The sequence below is a fragment of the Podarcis erhardii genome, assembly GCF_964252035.2.
Source record: "Podarcis erhardii genome assembly, chromosome: 5".
Taxonomy (NCBI): domain Eukaryota; kingdom Metazoa; phylum Chordata; class Lepidosauria; order Squamata; family Lacertidae; genus Podarcis; species Podarcis erhardii.
The window spans coordinates 39,668,949-39,695,570 of NC_138509.1; the positions used below are offsets into that span (position 1 = coordinate 39,668,949).

At 44.3% G+C, this 26,622-nt stretch overlaps 1 protein-coding gene across 4 annotated transcripts in view; it reads right to left on the minus strand.

Annotated features, from left to right (window-relative positions):
* Positions 1-6,877: 6,877 nt before the first annotated feature.
* Positions 6,878-26,622, minus strand: part of INPP5A (inositol polyphosphate-5-phosphatase A) — a 236,756-nt gene continuing 217,011 nt past the window's right edge. For 2 of the 4 annotated variants that reach the window (XM_081863314.1, XM_081863316.1), the window contains 4 exons: positions 17,239-17,350; positions 10,803-10,871; positions 9,113-9,149; positions 6,878-8,846 (listed from right to left, as the gene is read on the minus strand). In XM_081863314.1, coding sequence (XP_081719440.1) covers positions 8,797-8,846; positions 9,113-9,149; positions 10,803-10,871; positions 17,239-17,350 — 268 coding nt within the window. In that variant the 3' untranslated portion in view covers positions 6,878-8,796. Of the gene's footprint in view, positions 8,847-9,058; positions 9,150-10,802; positions 10,872-17,238; positions 17,351-26,622 lie in introns of all 4 variants that reach the window. The other 2 variants (XM_081863315.1, XM_081863317.1) reach the window with 1 other exon arrangement.

The window sequence follows — 26,622 nt, forward strand, 5'->3', positions numbered from 1 at the left end:
TGGAAGATGTTTTCATGTAAACTGCAAAAATGGATTGCATGTACAGTGGTACCTCGGGTTACATACGCTTCAGGTTACAGACTCCGCTAACCCAGAAATAGTACCTTGGGTTCAGAACTTTGCTTCAGGATGAGAACAGAAATCGTGCTCCGGCGGCGCGGCAGCAGCAGGAGGCCCCATTACGTAAAGTGGTGCTTCAGGTTAAGAACAGTTTCAGGTTAAGAACGGACCTCTGGAACAAATTAAGTACTGAACCCGAGGTACCACTGTAAAATTATTTTTAAAACACCGGATCCTAGAGCTGATTCCAGGAATGAGAGCTCAATCCTACAAAGACGTTGCGCCCCTGACCAGAAAATCCTTTCAACCCAAATGTCTCCAAACTGATCGTGGACGCTGGCTTGCTCCCCTGATGAACTGGGAACTGATGAAGTGGGAAATGCAGTCTGCACATGCTAAGAAACACTTTTATATCACCCTATGCACAGTACTGAGACCTTGCATTAACAATATATAGTCCTAGGGTCCCAAAGCACTGACAAAACTGGGTAACCTACAACATGAGAAAGACATTCCGATTTGGTTCCTAGGGTTGTTAGTAGTCCAGTGACAGGAGCTAGTACAAAAAACGCTTAACACTGAAGTAAGACTATTGACTTCAGCAGCAAGAATGCAACAGAAACTTGTTGAATCAAGTTGTGGAATGCACCTTGAGGGTGCTAAACCTAAATACTCTTACACACACCTGTATACAAATTAAATCTATGTACACAACCACTGACTTGCCTAAATGTGCTTATAGTGGGAACTTTCTTGTGAGTCCTCTTTAACTTAAATGGAGCTGGCAATTGCAAGCATCTGGTTCCCCTGCCCATCCAAAAGGAGAAATATATATTGGAAGAACTACATATCCTTTGGAAGAGGGAGAGACGTCCACAGCTTTGGTTGCTGGAAATTAGACACTTGGTCAAAGCAGGGAACCAGACGACAGCCTGCAGTTTAGAACTCTGAATTGGATTTTGCTAAAATAAGATCTAAGGATCTCTTCCCTATGATGTTTCTGTAGTTACCTCCAAAGGCCTGGGAGCCGCTGCCCCTTCTGGAAAAGCCATGCTATTGGCGTTGGAGGCGAGCGAAAGGATTCCCCTACACCCAGGGCCAATGAGCGGGGGGGGGGGGGGGTTGGCGAGTCTAGATCGGAGTTTGTCTCTTCCCTTCCCCTCCCAGCACAGTTGGAACAGGCCAACCGAGGCACACGGCTCAAATGGGTTGTTCCAAGTGGGGGAATGGGGGGGGGGGAGAGGGAATGGAACGGTGGGAAGCAAAACAAAAAACAAAAACAAAAAATCCACAAAAAACTCACCCGGACTCTAAAGCCTCAACCGGTTGCCCGGAGAGGATCGGTCGATCCTCGGCTTGCCTACGGTGCAGGGAGGGGCACTTTAGCTAGTCTGCCCTAAGCGAAGGATGCTTCCCGCTCCGAAACAGGACCACCCCCTTTTACGGTCCTGCTGTTAAAGCAGAAGGGAGGGACCCTAACTGAATGGTAGACTAGAGACCACGCTTTTTGCCTGCGCAAGGTCCCAGGGCCAACTCAGCACCTGAGATCTCCTCTGCAAAAGGGCTCAGGTGGCAGGTGAGGGGATGGGATGGGGGAAAGAGACCCTGCCGGACAAATGGTGTAATAAGGCACGTGAAAATGCTCTGGCACGGAAAAGCCGTGATGGTGGGGAAGCTGCACCTGTTGAATGACTGCTGTGCCAGAAAACTTTTTTTTTTTAAATGAAGGCAATGGGATTGCAATGTTTATTTAAAACATTTATACCTCATCTTTCAGTTTGCCAGGATGGCTTCTAATAGCACAAGACACAGTATTAGAACATCTATTTTTAAAACACGCAAAATAGAATGCAACTAAGGGGATTTACAATCACTTTTTTCCAATTTCTTTTTTTTTTTAATTAAAGATTTTCTTGATTTACAAAAGTGTTTGCAATGAACTCTCGCAGCCCACAGCAGCCTAGTAGGGCCGTCCACTCAGCTCCTTCCAAGGAAAAGCCACTTCTGCCCGGGATTGCTGCATACACACGATACCTTTAAAGCACATTCGAAACACAGCCTCACCCGCAAAGAATTCTGGGTACTGTAGTTCGCCTTTCTTAGAGTTACAGATCCCAGCAGCCCTTTACAAACTACAGCGCCCAGGGTTCTTTGGGAGGGAATAAGGGGGGCTTGAAATGCACAGCGTGTTCGCAGCCAGCGTTTGCAGCTGGTAGTTCATGTTTTTAAACGGGCGTGTAATTTAGGCGTTCGAAGCAAACCCTTAAAACCGGAGCTGCCAGACGAAGGAGGTGGATGTGAATTGGCTGCTCTCTGGCAGGTTCCCGGGCTGCACAGAATTCTTCGGCAGTCGTCCATTTTCTTCAGCTACAGGACGCGCGAGCCAACTCCAGAATTACTTATTAGATTCAAGAGCCACAGAATAAGACAGGTGAGTCTGATCTATATCATCCCTTTTCCTGAGCAAACCAAAACGTGGCGGGCAGCCTGTCCAGTTATGGAGGCTGGTTTGGGACGAACTAATTCATGAGTTTTGAACGACAGTGATCTGCACCCAATGTCTCGTACTGAGCAATATCGCACTTAAAAAGCAGAAAATAAGACTCTAGGGAGGATAGCGACTGGCCGCCTCCTCCTCAATGTATCCAGGCTGCAATCCTGGGAGCAGGCCCCAATGAATTCAGCAAGGCTTGCTTCCCATTAGACGTGATTAGCATTGCGCTGGTGCTTTAGGAAGTCTCTGACTGAAGTGGAAATTAATGCCAGTATCGCAGCCTTACAGTGCAAGCCTAAATGGCTACTCAGTAGTAAACCCTGCTGAGTTCAGTGAGATTCACTCCCAGGTAAGGAAATATAGGGTTGCAGTCTTAATTCCAGTTCAAATCAACGGATACCCTTGTGACTTTTGCATATCTGTCTGATAAATCTCCGGTAAATCCGGATCACAATTCGGAATCCTATTTTAACACACTTGACTGCACGCGTTCTAGAAGGGCATGGGGCTGAGTTCCTACCAAATGGGAAAGGCTCAGGGTATTAAGATCTTGAACGGCGACCGGAAATGTACTTACTCGTGAGTAAGTTTCATGGATCTAATTATTAACCGGGATCCGCGGTCGGATTCCGCCTATGCATTACGTGGACTTGTGTTCCACTAAACTGAGTGGAACTTTCTCCCAAATAAGGGTGTATAGAATCGCAGCCTTTTTTCCCCATTGCATTTGGGAAAGAGAAAGAGACATCTTTACGTTCACACGTAATGCGAGGTCTCTTTGAACTGCTTCTTGAGTCTTGGATGCTCCGGATTGAACAGTTCCTTTTCGCTCTCCTCCCCTGACGAGCCTAAATGCAGCTGCTTTATGTTTCACCAGCTCCTAGCCGGCAAGTTCGCAGGAGAAGGGCTGCTCTTTCCTAGCCTGAATTGCATAAGCGGCGGTTTTAATGAAAGAGACATAGAAAACTTTGCGCGAGGGTATATTAAAAAATTTCCTACCCACACACCTTTTGGAAAACAACTGACCTTGGAAATCAAATATGCCTGGTTTACACTGGGCTTACTCTGATTAACAGATGGTTCGCACGTACACGGACTCTCGTTGATTCCGCCGCCTGTGATTACTTTCAGCTGAATGTGGAAACTGACATGGAGCGCAGTATGGGCTAGATCCGGAGTCAGTCAGTTTGAACTCCGCTTCTGTTGAAATCAATGGAAGCCTTAACTCCCAGTTAGCTGGATTCAGTAGGACTGACTTCTGAGTAGACACGGTTAGGTTTGCAGCCTGCATTGAGCTGAACTCGGGTCCCACTGAAATATATTGGGAAACATTAGTCTGCCACAGATTTCAACGGGATTACTTTGGATCCAACCTCGATATGTGCGAGTTTACTTAGGGTGCAAATGTTTTCAGTGGTCTTTCGCCCCTAGCAAATCAAGGATTTAGACTTCGCATATTAATTAATACCGCTTGCTTCTCCCACCCCTTGATTGAAGGGAAGATGGAGCGACTTACGAAATTTTGTGTGTGTGTTGGCTTAGCCCCAGCTCTTATAAAAGTGTGAACTCCTTACTCGGGCGAAATCCCACGTAGATCCATAGTTAGCCTCCCGCTCCCCTCCCGCCCTAAACGGTTCCGGAATAACAGAGGGGAAAGGGGAAGAGGGCGGTGGATTTATGAGGATGTTTTACGTTCTCCAGATGAACAGATCACGTAGGAAAAAGGGGGGAAAAAACGAGTGAGAGGTTGCTCTTGAATATGTTCCGTTTTTGTTGTTGTTGTTTTTTAAGTTTATCTGCATTTGTTTTAAAAACGCGTGCCTCCGTCTGCTCGTGTGCAGCTAGTTTTCTAGGACCAGGAGCAGAGCGAAGTTCGTTTTGGATGGGAACGAGGCTCAGCTCAGAAGAGTGGCCAAATCACACTTGTTGGCGCGCCTAGTGATGCGATCTGTGCGGTGGGGAGGGGAGGGGCGGGAATCAATGGGCTGACCCTGATGTAAATTACTCAGTTACCTCTTGACACCCCACCCGCTGGTTTAACCGTTTGGAGGCATCCCACAAAAGAAGCACAATCGTGCCTTTTCCTCGCCGAGAGCCAGGATTGGGTCCTCTTAGGTGACGTTCCTCCTCCATCTGCTCCTCCCTTTGAGAGTTTCAACCCAGTTCCCTTAATTATAAAGACAGAGAAATGCTAGAACTCTTGCAGGAGCCTTCTCAGGACCCAGAGTTAAAAAAAAGAGAGACTTTTCCCTGGGATTCGACTCGACCTTCCTCAACGTCAGAAAATGTCCGCGATTTAATTGGTTGGAAGGGTTGGCCCCAATATCTTCCCAGAGAACTCGCTACCCTCTGCCCAGCTGACTTGGCCCGAAGTCCAGGCGGCCGTGTATTGGGACCTGCAATCAGTTTTGCAGATGCAGCACGACGGGGTTTATCGATCCAGCCCCGTATTGCGGTTGTTGGCGGACTTGGTTCGCTTATTCCATTTATAGACTATCATTTCCTTCAAGGAGCTCAAGGTGGTGTAGCGCAGGGTTCTCACCCCTCCCCTGCCAATTTTATATTCACAATAACCCCGTGAGGTAGGCTAGGCTGTAAGATAGTGACTGGCCCAAGGTCGTCCACTGAGCATCATCCCCAAGTGGAGATTTGAACCCTGGTCTCCTAGGTCCAGCACTCTAACCATCACACCACACTGGCTCTCAACAGACTATGCAAGGGCTGAGAATTAGTGTGTGTGTGTGTGTGTGTGTGTGTATATGCATCCCAACGAAGATCAAAGCAAGCTTCCCGCAGGCTTCAGATGACTCAACCAGCTGCTTTCTAGACACGTGGTCGTGCAAGAAAGAACCCAGGCACTTGATCTTATGATGCTCCGGTGCCCCTAATTTAAGTGGGAGCCGCTTGGGAATGGGAAAGGGAAAGGGTTTTCTGCCGAGAAGAGGATGATCTTAGAGATGGAGACTCTGCAGGTGCCCAGGAATTCCGCAGGATCCTCCTTATGACACGTAGAGATCTCACCCATTTTCTAAAAGAAGCGTTGTCCTGTATCCCGTTCCTAAAGCTGGGGCGGGGGAGCAGCGAGGAGGGACCATGATTAAAATTGGCTTCTTCCTGAAACCTCTTAAAAGGACTGCCAGCTCTCCAAGCAACTTTTTTGCAGCACCTGCTAGGGATGTGTTCTCAGTAGGACGGACGGTGGGAATAACTCCCCAATCAGAGATGCAGCTTTAAATAGCTCCCCTGCTCCCAGGGCATTTAATATGGGCATGATCTTGATGGGATAGCCCAAGCCCCTTAACTAAATGCTTATTAGGGATGCGGTTTGTTTGTTTTTGTTTTGCTCTTCTCTCTCCCGAGGACCTTACCGCCTCGACTGAGAAGTCTTATCCTGTTCCAAGTTACTTCCGCGTAAAGGATTGCGCTGCGCTCCCGACCCGTACTTAGGTCGACACCTTTCATAGGAGCCAACCACGAAGCCCCCACAATAAAATATTTGAGGCCCCCCCCAAACTTGATAGGTATTCCCTTTCAAAAGCTGTGGTACTGTGTCATGTGATAGAGTATGCGGTGCGAGGCTTATCTGAGCCCCCACAATATTTTATTCAAGTTGGCACCCCAGACACCTTGTTTACCACGGCTTCGAAGCTGGCGAAGGCGTGCTCCGTTGATGAACATCACTAGGGCCTGCTGCCAGAGTTGAAACTGGTTTACTCGGGAGTAAGCTTCATTGAGTTCCCTGGAATTTGCGTCTAGATAAGTATTGCGCCTTATTTCCGTGCGTTTGGGTGTGAGAACAGCCTCCTCCAATGGGGTGTCCTCTAGACGTTTTGGGCTGCTCTCCTGACCACTGGACAGGCTGGCTGGGGAGTTTTAGTCGAAAATATCCGATGGGTAGATTTTGTTTACACCAACAAAAAAGAAATCTATGGATAAACATTGGAAATAACTGCTTCCGTTTTCTCTTGGCCCCAAACAAGGTCCCTCCCGTAATACCTCGCTGAACCTAATCTCTCTGGAAGATTTAAGTTTAGCCGGACAATCCGGTCTTGGCCCTGGAGCCCGCGGGGCGATGACCTGTGATCAGGGTATGTCTGAGCATGTACAGAAGCCCAGTCTCTCCCCTCGGCCATCGACACCCTTGGCGTTGGAGGTTGAGAGAGAGAGAGAGAGAGAGAGAGAGAGAGAGAGAGAGAGACACGCTTGGACCCCAGACGTTTGGAAATGCAGCTTTGCGCTCTCCCCGCTTTTCCTGAACCATTTCTCTTGCAATAGCAACGCCGATAGGAAGAGAGGCAAAACCCCAAGAGACACGCAGCCGTCTTCACCATGATCAGTTTTATTGCTTGAGAACCAGAATGCTCATTTCAAAGTGAACAGGCAAACATTACAAACTTTCTCCCAATCCCCGCGTAGCTTCTCTCCTCCAGCCTTACACGGGTCTGTACGGATACCAGATTTGGGGGGTGAGGGGAGAGCGTGTGCGCATCAGTGACAGTACCCAGCGATGGGGAGGTTACTCTGATTTTATCGGGGAGGGTTCCTCCTCCTCCCTTGCTACGCGTGGGATTGATTTACACAGCCCCGTCCCCAAGGCAGCCTCCCGCAGCTCCTGCCATTGCCCGGTTCCTGAACTCGGTAGTGTTCTAAATTAAATCAATAAAGCCCTCCGCTTGTGTTTCATCAACAGGCTCGCTAATCGCCTTTTAATGCTTTATGGGGAGAGGTGTGAGCCGAGAGAAATTGGGGGGGGGGTGCTGGGAAGAGCTCCAATTAGAGTGAAGATTTACAGACTCCTTGCCCCCCCATCTCTCTCCTCCCCCCCAATTTTTCCCCCTCCCTTAGCCATACTCAAAAATTGCTACCTGCCTCGGGGCTGAACTGCCTTTTTTGGAACCTTCTTCCTATCTTCAGCTAGAATACTTGGCACCAGAATTTGCTGCATAAATATGTGACTACAGTTGGCAGATGATGAGTGAGGTTTCTGGCTCTCTTCATATATAAGTACTGTATATATACACACACACACACTGGTGAAAGAAGCCCTTTGGCTGGGCTGGCAACTGGGGGAAGCCTGGCAATGGGCTCCATGGGGGTGGCAGGTGTCCCAAAGGAAGCCTCCAGGCTCCACCCCAAATCCCATGGTCTGCAACTCTGAGTAAGTAGGCGTAGGGCTGCTTTAAGGCCTACTCACACTTACTTCCAAGTAAACACACTCAGGATTAGGGTATTAAGTCTACTTTCAGATCAAAGTAAATGTGTTTCAGGATTGGGTATCAGTGGGGAGAGATACATTTTTTTCCTCCACCTGGATCCTAACAACACACCATTGTTTTTGGAAGTTAAAACCTACTTGGGGAAAACCCAGTGGGATTTACTGCCCCTTGACTAGTCTGGGCTGGTGGTGGGGAGGAGGAGGAGGAAAGGCTATTTTGTAGCAGGAAAGACAAACGGTTTGTAATTATAAATTATTATTTCTATATCTGTGTATATATATCTCTATACACACTCACATACAAATATATAAATATATACACTTATAGAAAGCAGCTGCTGTTGTGTGATTCAAAAAACCATGGAACATGGCAGTATAGTAAATAACATGAGAAAACAAAACAAAAAAGTCTATAAAAATGACCAGGACAGAACAAAAAAACCCACCCTGCAACCCTCCCCCCCACTTCAAAAAATCACAGGGACCATAAATCTTGGTTAACATACAATAATAACACACCAGGACTTCTATACAAGGCAAATGTACAAAATCCCAACCTTGCTTGAAGCTAGAGAAGGGTGATGAAATTGTTTGTTTCTAAATGTTGAATATTATATATATTATATATAATTTCACATTGACAGACTTTTAAAAAAGAAGGAAGCAGAGTGAAGTCTAAAACACAGTACATCGCGGCAAACTAGGTTTTTGTTTTTGTTTTGGCAACCAGATTGTGGCATAATATATGCATCTCCATATAAAAATAAAAAAACAAAACAAAATCCACAATTGATATCACAGGAATATTTACGAGAGGGTGAGGTATGAGAGAGGTTTCTCTCTCTTTTTTTACTTGGGGCTCTAAAGCCCAGACTCCAAAGAAAATAGTGTATGATCAACAGCCTAAAATAAAATAATAACCATAACATTAAAAACAATAACGTGGCACGCTGGACTCCGGAGGATGAATAGAGCTGTCACGGTATAAGCGATGGGATGCATCTCAAGTCCTTCCTCTTCCTCCTCACTACAAGGAGCTTTCTCGAAAGATCTTCTCATTTCGGAGGCATCTTTTCCCTGTTTGCAGAATTGATTGGCAGCTGATTTTTTTTTCTATTTACTTTAACAGACTAAAAATTAAACAAGCAAATAAAATAAAAAAGGCCCCACCAAAAAATATGGGGGCCGGAAGGGAATAAATAATAATATTTTTTTTTTAAAAAAAAACCGCGAAAGCAAAGAGGGGAGAGAGGAAGGAGGTAAGGAAAAAAATCTAATGTGATATTTACCACCACTACATCACTGCACGACACAACACTTGTGCACATTGGCAATAGGTTTACCTGCCCCCGCGGCTATTCGGAAGGACAGGAACACGGGCTGGAAGGAGGGAGAGAAAAAAGAGGTTAGAAGGTGGAGCCCAAGCAGTCATCGACGCCGCCTCCCGCCTCCCCGCGCCCCAAGCCAAGCAATAGGGCCTCCGTCGTCGCAGGCACCCCGGCTTCCTCCTCCCCGATTCCCTCCCGCTTTGCTTCTCATGGGGAACACCGGCTGGGTCATCCTCCGCCTCCTGGAAGAGCCACGCGCGTCTTCCTTGGGCCCGCCCCGAGCTCGTGCGTCTTTTCCCGGGGAGTAACCGCAGTGCCTTACGCGAGCCAAAGCAAAAGTTGACGCCTGTTTGAAGCCGCGGGCTCCAGGCATCCGCAGCGAATCTCGGTGCAGTCGAAATCAAGCAGCCCGTCCCGTCGAACGCAGGCTTACTTTAGAGTAGGATCGGGTGGCTCTTTCGGAGCGAGCGCCCCGTTACCGGGCTGACCTGCAGTCCCCGACTTTTAACCAGGTTTACTCAGGTCCATTGATTTCCATAGGACTTACTTTCAGGTATCTATGTAAAACTGGGGCGGCGCCAGCGGTCCCCCTCTCCCGCCAAGAACCTCATTTTTACATTGGATGGCAAACTAAATATCCTCTTTCTGGGTAGCTAAAAAACTTAGGTCCTTCTATATATATACAAATATCAGTTTAAACACAGGGATGGAGTTCCTTGCCCAAAGGGGGCGATTCTTACACTCTGGGATATCTAGGCTGCCCTCCTACACGAACCCGAGTTCAGTGCGTTACCTCGGAGTAAGTGCCTCTGAACGCATTGGCGCCTCCTTCTGCGTAGGATTGCGCTAGTGCAGGTCTCGCTAGCTGGATTCGAGGAAACGCGTCTTTTAAAACCGCATGCTTAAGTAGCCATTAATGGACGTGTATGTCGAGAAGCGAGATCCACCCAGGGAAAAGGGAAATCAGGCCTCAAGCCTCCTCCTGCTCTTTCTGTTTCTGAACGCACAGCCCACTCCTACGAAACCGAAGCGGCGTGGCTTTCGGATCCCTGACTCTGGCACCAGGGAAGCGAAGCCTCACCGTTTGCTCGGAGCGCGCTTCCAAGGGCGCGTCAGGCTGCTTTTACGCACCTTTGGAGTCGGAAACTATCCGCTCTGCCGCAACGCGATCAGGCGGACTGACTGCTAGGGATCGGGCGTTGAGGGCTCGGGGTACTTGCTAACCTGCTGGTAGCGGTAGGTCCTCATTTTCGGATTTTAAAAGTGTGTCTAAGCGGGGAAGTTTATTTCAATAGTTTTCATACCCGGATCAGAAAATAAAAACGCAAGTCTTTCAGATCCGGGGTCCCCTTAACGCCAGGACACTGAACTTCACGCTCTTGATCTTGCCCCTCCCCTTTGAATCTCAACTCGCCCCAAGGCACAGAAAACTCTGAAAAACGGACGCCTGTCGCCGCGCTCTACTTCCTACACGTGGGTTTTAACTTCTGATCGTTTGGTAGCGCCTTCCAGGCTCCCCAGCTCCCGTTTTCTAACCCGATCCTACGCACGTTTGCTGGGAAAAAACTAGCCCAATATGGATCCATAGGACTCCTTCCGAGCAAGAGGGCATCTCTCCTGCAAAAAGCCCCCGCCGCCCCACCCACGCCCCCTTGGCCCGCCACAGACACGCGTTCATGCAGCTGTCAGGATGGGACGCGCTTACCTTGTGGTCCCCCATGCAGACATTTGGTCCAATATGGTCGTACACCACTTGCTTCTCATCGTTTTCTGACTAGGGTAAAAACATAAAAAGAAGCCCATAGTTCGGAGATGCTTTGCACAGAGAATGCAAAGTCGCAGGTATGTAAATGCACACAGCAGGGGGGGAGGGAGCAGCTACATACATCGACATCCGGGAATAAGGGCCGTTAAAATCAATAGATCTCACTGACAAGGAAATGTATTCAGAGTCCCTGTACCGTTGCGCCCCCCACCTTAAATGTTACAGTACTTCTTTAGGCACAGATGGGGAAAGCCAGCTGGGTGAATGCCAACTTCACATATATGCAAAGAATTGCAAGATCTGCTCCCAGGCATTATTAACTCACAACACATGCCTGTCTAGGAACACAATAACTCTTACCCTACTTAGGCAACAGGCCTAGACCCACTTACTCACGAGTAAACCTCACAGAATTGGCTGTGACTTAGTTCTCAGTAGACACATGGGATTGCACTGTTAAATCTTGAAATGTGAGTAAACTGCATTTGGAAAAATTTCAAAATGCAGCCACTGTAATTCTGACGACTTTAGCCAGAAAGGTCTCCTTTTATTAGATGGTCATTGCACTGCAAGCAATTCCTACTTTCTCATTCCGTATCCCTGTTGTTGTGCTACTAATATATAGCCAAAGCCCAGCACATTTAAATGCCGCTTATTTCAAGTGAGGACAATGAACGTAAGTTAACTCCCGTTAAAAAACAGGCTTTAAAAATGCTCAGCTTTGGCTTTATCAGGTCAGTAGTCAGAAACAAACCTTCAAGGATGCAGCCGCCAATAGTGCTCTAGAAGGGGTGTTAGCGGATTGGAAGCTGTTCCTCAATTGCTACTGTGGGTCCAAATATTAAGAACTTCTTTCAGTACCAACCTGCTCAAAGAGAGCCAGGCAACCATCATATGTGTTCAGTCTTTAGAGGGACATCATGTATTGAGTGGATGAAAAGTGAGGGCCTACTTTGTGATAGCACCCTGACTGTGGAATACGCCCCAGAGGAAGGTAAGCCTAGTGTCGACACTGTACTCTTTTCAGTGCCAAGTTAAAACCAGGCACTTTAGATTATTATATCTTTACTTGTTTGTTCTTTTTATTGTAGCTTTGTTTCTTTTATCGTGGCTTTGTCTTCACAATGGGTTTTTTATTTTGTTTTGATAATTTTAAAGTTTGTTTGCTTGCTGCCCTGAAGTCTTTTTTGAACAAAGAATAGTATGTATGTTTGTGTGTATATAAAAACAAACTTTCTGGTTTACACCGGCCAATTACTTAACCAGTTAAATTTTTTTTTTAAAAAAAATTCCTGTATTTTGATGCAGGGTACTCTGCTTCTGCATTAATGAAGACTGGTTTCTCTTAGCTAGCTACCGAAGGCTGTAATCTGACATACAACCAGTGGGATTCCCTACAGCAGGAACGGTGAACCTGTGGCCTTCCAGGTGTTGTTGGACTCCAATTCCTATCAGCTTCAGTCAATGTGATTATTAGATGATGGAAGTTGTAGTCCGGCAACAGTTTCCTCCATTCCTGTACCGTAATCTTTGGGTTGTAAGGCTGAAATCCTTACCTGCTTTCCTGGGAATAAACCCCATTGAACTTAATGGGACTTAGTTCTGAGCAGGCACGGGCAGACTCATGCTATAACTCATAGACACCCCAGTTCCTAACCACATTTATGGGGCAGGAAATCACAACTAAACTAAATGCAACTTCTAGGCCGGTTTTAAATTGGGGGTGTTCTACACAACACTTCAGTCGACATCCTTAGGCTACTCCCAAGTTGAAGGTACTTGTCAGTCTTCACAGTTCTTAAACTCCTATTTTTCAAATCCACAATTAAATGCCTTAATCGATTAGGGGCACTGATAAAGTGATTAATGCTTTCAGCTCTAATCCTATTACCAGATTTGGTATCAACCCTGTTTAGATCTAATTAGGGTCTTCTGTTGCACAGAATTGAAAACACTGGGAAAAGGAAATGGATTTTAAACCACCCCCACCCTACATGTGGTCTTTTATGAAATATATTTTCCCCTCCATCAGATATATATCAATAGTAAACATAGTATGTTTGGGATTCCCTATGATTTCAGTGGAGCTGGCTTTCAACCAGATCTACTTAAGAATGAAAGCTGGAAACATCTGAATCAATGGGAGTCTTGCTATTTATTTAAATGGATTTTTGGATTTTTACATAAAAAACCGCCTCTCAAAATGAGAGGTGAATGAACAATATCCCCACCGCTTGATTTATTTCCACTCTGTTCTTCCCTGGCACTTTATTCCCTTTATCCTCCTCTCTTCAAACAAATAATGAAATCGACACAGCTTTTGCTACTGCATCGACTATTACATCGACCAACGCTGACCATCTTCTTTGTTTATCTAGCATAATGACCCTGCTAAAGCAATCACTTAAGAGGGAGGTAGAGAGACTGGCTCTGACTTGCAATTTCTCAGGCTGGTTAAACTGCGAGATAATTAAATCTGGAGCCCACACCCTTCTCCCCAGATCTTCCATACATACATACATGCAACCGCAGCTGTGCTTGCAAATAGTTTGCCATCCTCATTTATTTCTGATGAAAAACAGTCAAGCTTTCCCTCATCTGTAATCAGTCAAGTTTGACTGGGCAAGAACTTTATATATAAACAGCCGCATTTGGGACTATAAAGTTAAAACTGAATTATCTTTAATGCAGTAAGAAAACTTAAGGTCATATTTGCTTTCTAGCATGCTTGCCTGGGAATCTATCTCTGTATCTATCCACACACACACACACACACACACACACACACACACACACCTTCCCTAACCTTCTGCATTGTATGCATGAACACTTTTCAATATTTCAAGTTCATAATGCCACCGCCATCGGAAGTGGAGATACATTCATCAAAAGCGACTTGATAATTTACAAAGGCAGCGTCAAATTGTGGATTTTCGAGTGCATAATCTTTAGACAGATAAACAAATTACAGCAGCGCACAAGCAGAAACACGCTCCACTCAGCTGAGCATTCATTACGCCATGCTCTCAGGCAGTTCTGTGACTCTCGAGCAGCGGGCAACCTTTGGTGTGTTAGGGCTCAGCAAGCATAAAATAACATGCTGGGGAGGTAACCGACCGTGGCATGATAAATGAGGTTGTGCTAAAGCTGTTTACAGCCCCATGTCTGTACAATCTGTAAGGAGCCTACTGCATGGAGTCTGGTGTTTTGGGCTCCCTGCTAATTTGGGCACGGCTAGAAGCTCTTGCCCTGTACAAACAAAGGAGCCCAAATCTGCAAGAGCTAAACTTGCTTTTTGGATGTGGTGGGGAGAAACACTGGGTGAGGCTCAACTAAGTTTTACTCAGACTCATTGAAAGCAATGGACCTATCTTAATCATGTTTGGTAATTTTAGGGGGGGGGGTCTACTCTTAGTTGAATACCACCCATTACTTCTACATTCACACAGCACTTTGAAAACTAGCAGAGCGCCTTACAATTTTGCTTGTCCCCATAAATGGACTGGGGATGTAGGTGACTATTATTCCCATTATACAGATAAGAGAACTGAGGCCAGGGGATAGTGACAACCCAGTGGCTTGTTCTGGCAGGACTCCTGTGCAATTAACAGCTATCTTACCCACCTTGCAGAAGTTTAGCAAGGTGTAACTTTCACCAGATGCCCTGAAAATCTCCGTGTTAAAATTTCTGCCTTGCCTGCAGGCACTTTGAAGGCACTGAAGCAGCACCAGAGTAAGGTTTCCACCGTACTTAATCCGACATCGCAAAATTAGCTGCCAGTCGAAAAAACCCCAGATTTGTGCTGCTGGCTTAAACTAGCAGCTGTAGCTACACAGGAGAGCCACAGCACCTTTGTGAATCATGGCTGCCACATTAATCTGCAGATATCACATAGCATATCTTGGGAGTTCTCAGGTGTTAAATAAATGTAGCTTTTAGAGTACTAGTGTCTTCTAAATGCTTGGTCAGTGGATTGGAAGAAACAATCCTGCATATGCTTCCACTGAAAAATGTATTATTTTATTTTCAGCACATGTTTTAATTCACAATATTTATTTTGCTTAGTGGTCCAACAAGATAGGCCATCGTTGTTCTCACTCTACAGATGGGAGAATTTAGGCTGGAGATGACACCCGAAGCTGCACAGTGAGTGACATGGGTGGGGTTTGATTCCAAAGTTTGTTATTATTTATTATATTTTTATGGTCTTTGTCCAACCAGTGTTCTCAGGGGGGTATCCAAAGAATACAAAACATAATACAACTCTCTAACTCACCGTTCCATTACGAAATAGTAGCAATATAGAAATCACAGTGACAGCCAATCATCTCTTTAAGTCTACAATGGCCAGCTGGAAAAACATACGTCTTTAACTGTGAGAGTCAACAATATGATGCAGCAGAAGCAGCAAAAAAAAAAAAAAAAGCTAATGCAATTCTAGGTTGTATCAATGGAAGTATACTGTCAAGATAAGGGAGGACATAGTACCACTGTATTCTGCCTTGGTCAGACCACATTTGGGAGTACTGTGTACAGTTCTGGCCGCTATGGTTTAAGAAGGTTATTGGCAAGCTGGAACATGTGCAGAGGAGGGCGGCCAAGATGACAAAGGGTCTGGAAAGCAAGCCTTATGAGGAATGGTTGAGGGAGCTGGAGATTTTTTAGCTTGGAGAAGACTTAAGAGGTGATACGACAGCCAACTTCAAATATCTGAAGGAATGTCACACAGAAGATGGAGCAAGCTTGATTCCTGCTGTCCCATACCCGAACCAATGGATTCAAATGACTAAAGGAGATTCTGATTAAGCATTTGAAAGAACTTTCTGATTTTAAGAGCTGTTAAACCATGGGATGGGCTACATAGGAAAGTGGTAGATTCTCCATCACTGGAAGCTTTTAAGCAGGTTGGAGGGCCAGTTGTCAGGGACTGTTTCCCGCGTCTGACACTGGAGGTGAAACATAGCCATCATGGCTAGTCATTGTTTGATATCCTTCTCTATGAATTTGTCTAATCCTCTTATATAACGGAAGTGAGTTCCATAGTTTAACTATGCACTGTGTGAATAAGTACTTCCTTTTACCTGCCCTGAATCTTCCAACATTCACCCCATTGGATGTCTATGAGATTAGTGTTATGAGAGAGGGAGAAAAACTTTCCCATCCCCTTTTCTTTCATGCCATGCATAAATTCTTATAAACTTTTACCCTGTTACTAAGTGGGGAAAACATATCACCAATGGGAGGAAGTGCCATAATCGGGAACCTAAGATCGGGTAAGCACAATTGCTCCCCGTCTTGTTAGCTGGCTGTTGTGTATAGTTTGGCCAGGTCCCCCAGGATATGCCTTCATATGTTTACAGCAGTTGCAAGGATGGAGAAGCGCTCAGAAAAAAATAATGGGAGGGCATCTGGGCTGTGTTCCTAGTCTTGTCAAATCAGGCCCATGAATGGGACGGTGAAATGAAGGAAATTTCCTGGAAGTCCCAGTTCATTAGAATGCAGTGCAACCTCATTTGTTCGAATAGCCTAGGGGACGTTCAAAACATTTGGATAATATGTGGGAGTGCTATGTACATTGGATTGCACTGATGTGGAATTATAGAGTGTACACCATGAATGGATTCAGATAAGGAGACCTGGATAGCCCAAGATAAGTTAAGAACGTCCTAAATGACAAAAAGATTTAAAAGCAGGCAGGGCGGAGGAGCACACCCTACTCTCTATCTTTTTAAAATCTCGGGTCATTCCCCCCTCCCTTGGAGCACAATCTCAGGGTTTGCATTCTGTGGTTCTGTCCACATCCTTAGACACAGCTTGACCCCCTAACTAAACATGGTGACTTGCCACAGATCCTGTGGCAAATAACCTTGGAATAAGGAGCCAAATGCTTAGCAAACAACTAACAGCCCAATGGAAGTGACTTTTGTAAGCTATCTTGAAAAGTTCGGGATGGAGCATACAAGGTAGGTGAAATGATTAGTACACCAGTATCTGACAATCATTGGATTTTGCTAAAGATAGCTGAGAATAAGGAGCATATGTTTGTATATCCAATGCTGCTGTTCCACTTGCACAGTGGGATTTTCACTGAACGCCCAGTTGTTCTGAGCTTTCAATAATAGATCCTGATCTCCAAAATATGAGGGCTGGAAACTTGTTCAAAAATGAAACCATATGCCACCATATTTTCTAGCAGGTTCGAGGTACTTCTCAATAGTCAAAAGCAGGGGTCAGCAACCTAAGGCCCATGGGCCAGAAGTGGCCTGCGGAGGTCATTTGACTGGCCCACAAGCCGCCTACGAACTGAGCTACCCGCAAGACAAACCTTGCTGACCCCTGATCAAGCGAGTCCTACACTTTCAAGTCAGCCCTTACCTTTAGAATCAGCTCTTTGGCAGAATGTGACATTAGGATCCTGTCACACCAAGCTGGGCATCTAGTGTTCATATACTGCATTCCCTGGCTACAATCTTCACTGTACGGATAGCTGTGGGGACAGGAAAACACCAAACTCAAATGCAACATCTGTCAGCAAAAACTCACAAGTTTTACCAGGCAAATTTAAGTAACAAAAACAAATACAGGTGCTTTTTCTTTCCATGCTCACTTATAATTTCTTGCAAATAAAAGTGCTTTTAAATAAATAAGCAGTACAGTGGTGCCCCGCAAGACGAATGCCTTGCAAGACGAAAAACCCGCTAGACGAAAGGGTTTTCCGTTTTTAAGGTGCTTCGCAAGATGAATTTCCCTATGGGCTTGCTTCGCAAGATGAAAACGTCTTGTGATTTTTTTTCGCTCCCCCCCCTTTTTTCTAAGCCGCTAAGCCGCTAATAGCCACTTAGCCGCTAATAGCCGCTAAGCCGCTAATAGCGCTAAGCCGCTAATAGGGTTGCTTCGCAAGACGAAAAAACCGCTAGACGAAAAGACTCGCGGAACGGATTCTTTTCGTCTTGCGAGGCACCACTGTACAACGAGATTGGGCTTATTTTTGTTTGTTTAGGGAATGATGTTATTTATTAAGTCATATGCTTAGTACATTTGTGTGAAAAGTAAAAACACTGGAAAGATGCATTTTGCAAAACAGAACAATAAATAGATAAGTAATTTTTAAGACTTGAAATCTATTCTGCTTATTGCTAGACTGGGGGAAAAATGGGATTATAGAGGTCTTCAAGATGAAGGTTTTAAAATAAGATTTGTGGGATTGAAACAAAATGCTTTCATGCTTGAAGAGAAACTTATTTACCATCCTACTTGGCGTGATATTATGAAACTGAGATGCATAGCTCTCCACCAAATGGGTTTACAAGCTACACTGCCATTAAAAAGATTAGCCGTGGCAAACAGCCAGCTAAAGTATACTGAATGTATTGGAACAAACCAGTGAACTCAGTACCTTTTCCACCTCATCAAACCTAACAAGACTCATTTTCAAAACATATTATGAGAATTCAATTTGCTGCTTCACTGCCATACAGAAGTACAGCTTATTTCTGAATGTCCAGGGGAGGCGTTGATGATGTAATATTCTTGCGAGCAGAAGCTTTGTCTGCAATTTAAGGGCTGACTTTTGCAGGCAACCTATTAATGTAGCTCTCCTTTTAAGTTGTGCATGAACCTGACATACGGAAAACTACTTTTATATTAGAGAAGTTGTGCGAATCAATCATATTCTGTATTGTTCACCCCTTAATTTTCACAGTATTAACTCCCTGAGGTTGCAAGCGTTAAAACTTCATGCTGAGCAGATACAGCTACCATGAAGGCCTAAACCAGTTTATATGTACATATATCTAGTATATATACCCAGTGCTATTCACGTTTCCTTAAATGTGCACTGCTTTTAGAGCGGAGACTCCCAGCACTTCAACCAGTTCTGACCACACACGGAAGTCTTATGGCCATTATTAACAGTAGACTTAATAAATAAAAACACAGCTGTGTTTGACTTTGACAAGCTGAGAGCAAAGGTTTACATAGGCATTTTTGGGCTTCCTATTACTGTGGCACTGTCCTGGACCTCTATGGCTTGGCAGCTTGTCTTCACCCATCCTGATTGGCTCCATGGCTTGTTGGTCTCCAAAGATGCACACTTGCAACAGTCCTGACACATCCAGGGTAGCCATGGTTTTCTCATGGGTATTCTGGATATATTGCTGCCCTCCAAAATTCGTAACTGGGAAATGGTGAGTTTTATGTGGTTCCCTAGTAGGGAAGAGGGATCATGGGTCCATGGTACAGTGGTGCCCCGCAAGACGAATGCCTTGCAAGACGAAAAACCCGCTAGACGAAAGGGTTTTCCATTTTTCGAGGCGCTTCGCAAGACGAATTTCCCTATGGGCTTGCTTTGCAAGACGGAAACGTCTTGCGAGTCTTGCGAGTTTTTTCCCTTTCCCCCCCTTTTTCTAAGCCGCTAAGCCGCTAATAGCCGCTAAGCCGCTAATAGCGCCAATCCGCTAAGAGGGATGCTTCGCAAGACGAAAAAAACGCTAGACGAAGAGACTCGCGGAACGGATTATTTTCGTCTTGTGAGGCACCACTGTAGAACGCTTGCTTTGCATGAAGGTCTCGGATTCAACCCCTGAGATCTCCAGTTAAAATGACCAGATAGCAGGGGATATGATGTCAGGAGCTCGGCCTACACTCGAGTAGGACCCCGGCAGAGACACATGCCTGACTGACATGTTCTCTCCCTCCTGGTCAATCGTTCGGGAGCTTCAAAAGCTTTCTTCAGCCCGAACATCACAGCGACCGATGCCAACCGACACCAACACACTTAGGGACCCGCAGAGTTTCGCATCATGCGTAACAGACCTCAGCAACTCAGCATTTTGGCTAATCTACTTTATTTACATATAAACACACATGGATCACTGCAACATGGCTCCCTCTCTCACTAGCATCAGACAGCAAAGAGGAAAAAGAACAAAGGACAATAGTCCCACTTCATGGAACACAGTAACACAAACATCCTGTCTCCATCACTTCCCACTCTGAGGAGTCAAAACACACCCCGTCATGTGATAGACAAAAATCCCATGAGTGCAACCATGGAGCAGGAATTCTAACATATGAAAGAGGTTTGCCTGAGATCCTGGAGAGCAGCTGCTAAAACTGGGTTAGTTGTACATACAGCATATTTTCACAAATTGTCCAATCTGCTATAAAACTTATTCCTATGTTTCTGTGTTTTGCTGATAACAGCCGAGGAAGTAATGAACAAGGTCTCTTACAAGAGAGTAAATTTTAGTGGTTGTGAGACAGCCAGGATGAGGAAGTCAGTTCCCCACCCTCCCCATCATGCCCATATCCTCCCTAGGGTCCTCCTACATATATCTTAGATATGTGTACACATAAAAGCCTTCCAGTATAAAACAGACACTTGGCTGCCTTTGCACATCATGGTAAACCATGGCTCCCATTGATGGCTCCCATGATCTCTGGCCTAGTGTTACATATGAATTGGAGACTATGGTTGGATTCACTGCAAGCAAATCATGATACGAACCAAGGTCTTTTATTGGCTTACCAATTGTGGTTTATCTGAAGAGAAACAAACCATGACCTCAGGTTTAGAAGTAATGCTAAGCCAGGAGTTGTGGTTTGATACTCTGCTAGGTGAGGAGCAAAGTGGGAGAGATCTCTGCATTCATGGCAAACCATGGTTTACTGTGATGAGATGACCTGGTTCCGCTTCCAAGAGGTTCAAAGCAATAAGAATTTGTAACAAATCTAGGCAAATATCTGAATGTGTGTGTATTGTTTGTCCATGGTACCAAATGCTAATTTGGTACCATGAACAAACAAGACACACAATTAAAGAAAACCGTTTACTAACCAAAAGGTTCATTTCACAACTTGGCAACTCCCATAAGGGTAGTTTCTGAGAAAAGTCAAATGACTCGGGCTTTATTGTTGTCTTGCGCAAAAATTGCACACCCTTTGAAGGTCCATATTGTGCTGTCAAATGACAATTTTGAACTTCAGCATTCCATTGCTCTTCAGAGAGGAAGATGGCAAAAGAGCAACAAAAGAACCCCAAAAGAGCAAAAAGAGGAAGATGGCTGCATGTCTAGCCCTTTTATAGGGTCTGCTAGAGTCATGCCCCTCTACCTGGTCACATACATGGGGATGATGCTCCAGAACAGGTATGACAGGAAGTCTTCCCTGTCTGGAGCAACATTCCCCTGTGTCCACTCTAGGAAACAGGAAATGTTGTATTTGACTGCTTCAGTGAATGATATATCCCACAAAAACTACTGGAGATTTATATAGCTTGGAATTTGAAGATACAGTAGTATATCCCAATGGTGTATATCAAACGGGATGATACATTTTAAACTTTATTTACTTGATGTACCAAAAGAATTCTGATTTCACTTTGAAGTACTTCTGCAGAGTCAACATCTGATGTAATGCCTGGTATAATGGACACACATCATGCACCCAGGATTCTGTGACTATAAGAAAATGTCTGCTGTGCTTGAATTGCATTAAATGAATGAAGTCCAAATTGCTAACTCCAAAACAATTGGAGGAGCTGGAGAAAAAGAATAATGAGATATTCACCCTGATTCAAAGGAGATGCCACATTCTCTGCAATTTTTTCCGAATCTTTTTGAACTCTGTGCACATCAGAGACCTTTGGAGTTTGGCCAAGACTGAAATGTACCTCCATTTAAATCACGGGATGGTTTGCTATTGAGTTCAGTGGAAGGTGACTTTCACCTATTGTCAACAATCCTGTGGCCAGTTACATGTGGATAACTTACTTTCAGAAGGAAACGATAGGTTTCTAACTTGGCCTGCAACCAAGTCATAATCTATTTTAGTTTAGTGCAACCCCCTTGCCCCCAAACAGATGTATTTTTAGATTTCAGGGAAGACTTTTGTGTGCAGATTCTAAAGGGATTCTGTAATACTGTCACCTTCTAATCTTCCTAGGATCATGGATTGCCATGGACAGGATACAGGGTATACATGCTATGCATTCTTCATAAGCGAGGTCCTGATTTTGTCTGAAGGTAACCACGATGCTTGCTAATACTTCATTTGATAGGCTTGTGTGGCAAATGTGGAAAAAAGCCCTTTAAGAATAAGCATAGCTAGCTGCTCATAGCTAGACACCCAGTAAATATTTCCCACGGATTAAATTACTAATTAATATTACTATAGCTGCAGAGCCTTGGCAGTACAAAAACCCCCAAAGCAAAACAGTCTGTTGATGCAATCAGCTTAGTTCATTTGAAACACCTCTCTTAGGCAATGGCTATAATTAATGAGCCTTCACCATGTGCTCATCCTTTGCATCAGGTCAAACTGTAAGATACACTTCTGTTGGAATTAAATTGACCAATCTGCATTGGCCAAAATGCTAATATTTCTGATCCCCTGTTAGCTAACTGGCCACGATGTGTATTTCATTTGAGCAAAATCAGGAGGGCAAACAAGGCTTGCAAACATAAGAGTTAAAGTACAATGAGTTAAACAGCTGCCGCTTGCAAATAGTAGAACACCACCATGGTGACCAAGCTAACAATCAGAATCAAAGGTCACAATAAAAGAGGTGTGTATGTGTGTGTCAGCCAGGCAATGGCAGCAAAGGGTAAGGAGGATAAATAGATCCCGAATCATTGTTTCACATAGGGTTACATACAAAAACAACAACAACAAGGTAGAATTATTCCAAGTACAGTAGTAGTTTTTATAGGCCTGTATAGACCATTTGTTATGTTGCAGTGAGCCTGCACAATTGCCTCTTGCTGCATTAGTTATTACTAGTAATATGGACGCAATGGAATGTTTCCATTTAGGGAAAAGATGACTAAGAACTTCCTTTTTGCTGCGAGATGGCGGGTCTTTACCCTCTTCTTGGTACATAAAATCTGCTCATATCCACACCACACACTCATGAATTGCCTGGGTGACGGTGTCAACCTCAATGAATGTTAATGTCAATAATGCCTTTCCTGGATCCTCTGAGGGCATGTTTAGTTAGTTGTAATGGCCATAAAGGTTGGAACAATAAATACCAACTATAGTATATTTAGCCTGCTTAAACAGGAATAACAGAAATTAGTATGGCAATATCTTCAACTTTGGGTCCACAAATGTTGCTGGCCTACAACTCCCATCATCTCTGACCACTGGCTATGCTGGCTGTGGATGATGGGAGTTGTAGTCCACAGCATCCAAAGCGCTACAGATTCTCCAGTCCTGTTCCAAGCATACCAACACAGAAAACTAGGTTTACTTAACCCTTTTATGCTAGAAATAAGCACTTTACTAATCTAATATTGTGGCAAAAATGGATAGAGCCACTCTACAAGTCAACTTAACCATTCCTTGGCTGTTCATCATAGCCATTTTTTTTTAAAACCTCTCCACCATTGCATCTGGAGTTATTGTAAGATTTCCTCCTACAGTGAGAGAGTTCTTGCAAAACCTGGACTCTGACAGTGCTGACAGGGGAAGTTTCCACACAGAGAAACCAAGGAGAAGAAAATAAAACAGCAGTTGTTTAATAACCTCATGCTAACACGCGGAGACTAAATACAGCACCCAGGTTACGATAGCCCTATTCAGACACTCATAATGGGCCTTAAATAAACAGGCAAGGTGCTCTACATCTGCCCTTTCTTCCCCATTGGTCTTTGCATCTTCAAGGATGACTTCTCTACAGCAAGGAAGCATTCTGTACTTGTGGTGGCCTCTGTGCATTTTGGAACCCTGATTTTCCTTGGGGGTGCAGTTAAGAGTGCTTCTGCATGATGAATGTCTGAACAATGCTACTGAGAAAGGCAAATGTGTCCGTCCGTCCGTCTCTCCCCCCCCCCAATCAGGAAAGAAAGGACACTGCCGTATTTCAGAATGACCTTGCTTTATGCTGCTCAGTGCAGTGCAGAGAAAAGAAGAAATGTGACGGAATAAAGCCCAAATTCTTTGGAAGGAGGGGACAATAGGAAAATAAGCCAGTTCTCTCTACAAAATAGGTCTACAGAATATACTTCTGCTAGGAAGCTAGCAAAAAATCCAGACGAAAAATGCCACAGCTATGAATGAGATTTGACCTGTCATTCTTGCTTAGATGTGTCAAAGCAAAGAAATTGTCAGCGCTGGGTGGGGGTGAGGGGGGTGGGGGTGTCTGCTGAAGGAAGGGGTTTATGTGGAATTCACAAAGAGAAGAGAAGATATCTAAGACACGAACATATGTCCAACCAGTAAATTACATGACAGCCTAATGCAATGACAAACAAGAACAGGTCACTTTTAAGAGAATGATTAATACACAAGATTACTGTGCATGCACACTTATCTGAAAGCAAACCTTGTAGCTGGGTGTGAACCCCTGGCAAGTCAGCTCCTATCTCTGCCATACAACAGCTACAAGAATAATTATAATAATTAATAGAGAGAGGTGATAAAGTTAACAATTGCCCACCTGTATCATGGCAATCCACAATGTCCTTATTTTGTTTTTCACACCTACCACCTTTCCATAGTGATTACAGTCTACCAAAGACCTATTTTCAGCTTACCCTGAGCTTGCTGTTTGTTAAATGTCAGGGTGTCAGGTGACTGACAGAACCTACAGTGCTCAAAAGAATTAGAGTCTGTTTCTCGCCGCTAGTACAGCAGAAAACAAGAGTGTGTTTAAAATGAACAGGCCTCACCATTTGCTATATAAAAGACTCCCCACCCCCACCCCCAACCCTGAGGTCCACCAGAGGGATGACTTTTCAGGTGTCAGTGCTCACCAATAAATCAGAAGTGGGCTGTGCTGGTCCTTGTGCCGGCAGGCATTCAATTGGGGCAGAGACAGGACTTGGCTAATAAACACATTCATCTTTTCTGTCAGTTAATGCCAACTCTTAGTGGCTTGGTTTGCATATACTGCTAAGCCATGGTTTATTAACTGCCCAGCAGCTTAACTATGGTTTGTTTACTGCCAACAAACCATGATCTTAAACCATGGTCTGCCATTGGTTCATGAAACTTGCTTTGCTTTAACTATGGATTATAGTGTTACGTGCAAACCCAGAACTCACCCTTAACCATGGTTGCCCACCCCAACCAAGACGTTTACCAAGCTATAAAGTCAAGAGTAACTAGAAAACATGCCAAACCTTGGAGAAACCTTGTTTGATTGTCTGTGGGACCAATTGAGATTAACATTTGCTTTGTTAATAAAATCATGAGTTAAGAAAACCATAGCATAGTTAGTGTTATGTGTGAAGCAGGCCACTGAAAAAGAGAAAATATCATCCACACAGGTGGTTAAGTACCTCTTGAAGGTCAGAAACATACACATGGCTCCAGTAGACAACATCCAGTAATTAACATCACATCTTTTCACCATTAAGATAACAGTGAAAATATGGCCATGGGAGAATACTGGGGGCATGCTAAGCTTCACTCTCAGTTCATGTGGGTTAATCAATAAATGCCCGATAGACATCTCCTGTGTGTCCTTCTCAACTCAATTCTGTCTGAGAATGTGACCAGGAGTCCTCTCTGCAGAAACCATTTAAAACCATTGTCCTTGAGAGCAGGTGCAGCACTAGGAGGTCTGTTCAGTTCTGTTTGCCTTGCTATGTAGTCTCTCAATTCTTTATGAAGAAGTAGAATCTACCAGGTGAGAGCTCGGAGGGTCCTCCAACTTTTGTGTGGCACAAGGGTTAAGACACACCTCTGATAGAGGCTTTGTATTTTGCTTTCTTCCACTTTTCGTCTCTGTTGTCTTTCTTTTGTGTGTTTGCTTTGTTTTCTCCTTTTTATATGTTTATTTATATTTGTTTGGCTCTTATTGTATGTTGAAAAGTTTGAATTAAAGAAATTGAACAAAAAATGAAGAAGCAGAGTCTAGAGATCCCAGCGAAGTCTCAAAATAATGTGTAACCGTGGAAGGACTTGCCAGAAAGATGGCAAATTCATGTACGACATGAGCGGAAAGGCTAGAGCTTTGGGGGTTGTATATCCTCTTGTTGCATCCTCAAATGAGGGCAATTTCCACAAGTGACCCTGAACTTCAATTTTGAATGTACATAAATCAAATTAAATATAACGCAATTGATTAGAACATACATATGCCTTAACAACGATGGCTTTCTCTTTCCTTCTATATCTTATTTAAGTGCATTGGCAACCTTTAAGAAAGATGCAATTTCATTTGAGAAACATTTCTCAACTTATGCTCCAATTTTGGGAGTGAAAACCAAGGTTCATATGATCCAGGAGCAGAATAATATCTGGGCTGGATGTGAAGAATCCTTAGGTAGATGCTAATCTTGATCCACATAGCACCAAGCAGTTGCAGAGTCTCCAACCAACAGTATATCTTCTTGCGATCAAACAGCAACATGCTGGAAAGTTCAGATGGTTTTCCTGATGCAAAAGTTAACAGCCACTAGCACAGGGCTTACTTCATGTGTTAATTTAATTACTTGATTGTGTATTAATGACCATGAAGTATTGCCTTAAGAACTGTTGATGAGACAGGTACAAATCACATATAATTTCCAAATTACTGTTAGAAAGTAAAAAAACACACGAAAAAAGATGAATATTGTTGTTAGCCTAAAAAGCATGGTTTCAATTATAACTAAAAATTAAAAGACAAGAACTGACTTTTTGTTGTGGTTTTCCCCCCCAATGAAGCTATAACTTTTTTTTCAAATTATGTCTCCCAAACCTAAAAAGAGTGAGCACTTTGTACAACATCTCCGGAATTTGGACCACAGCTGTAAGAATGGATAGAGC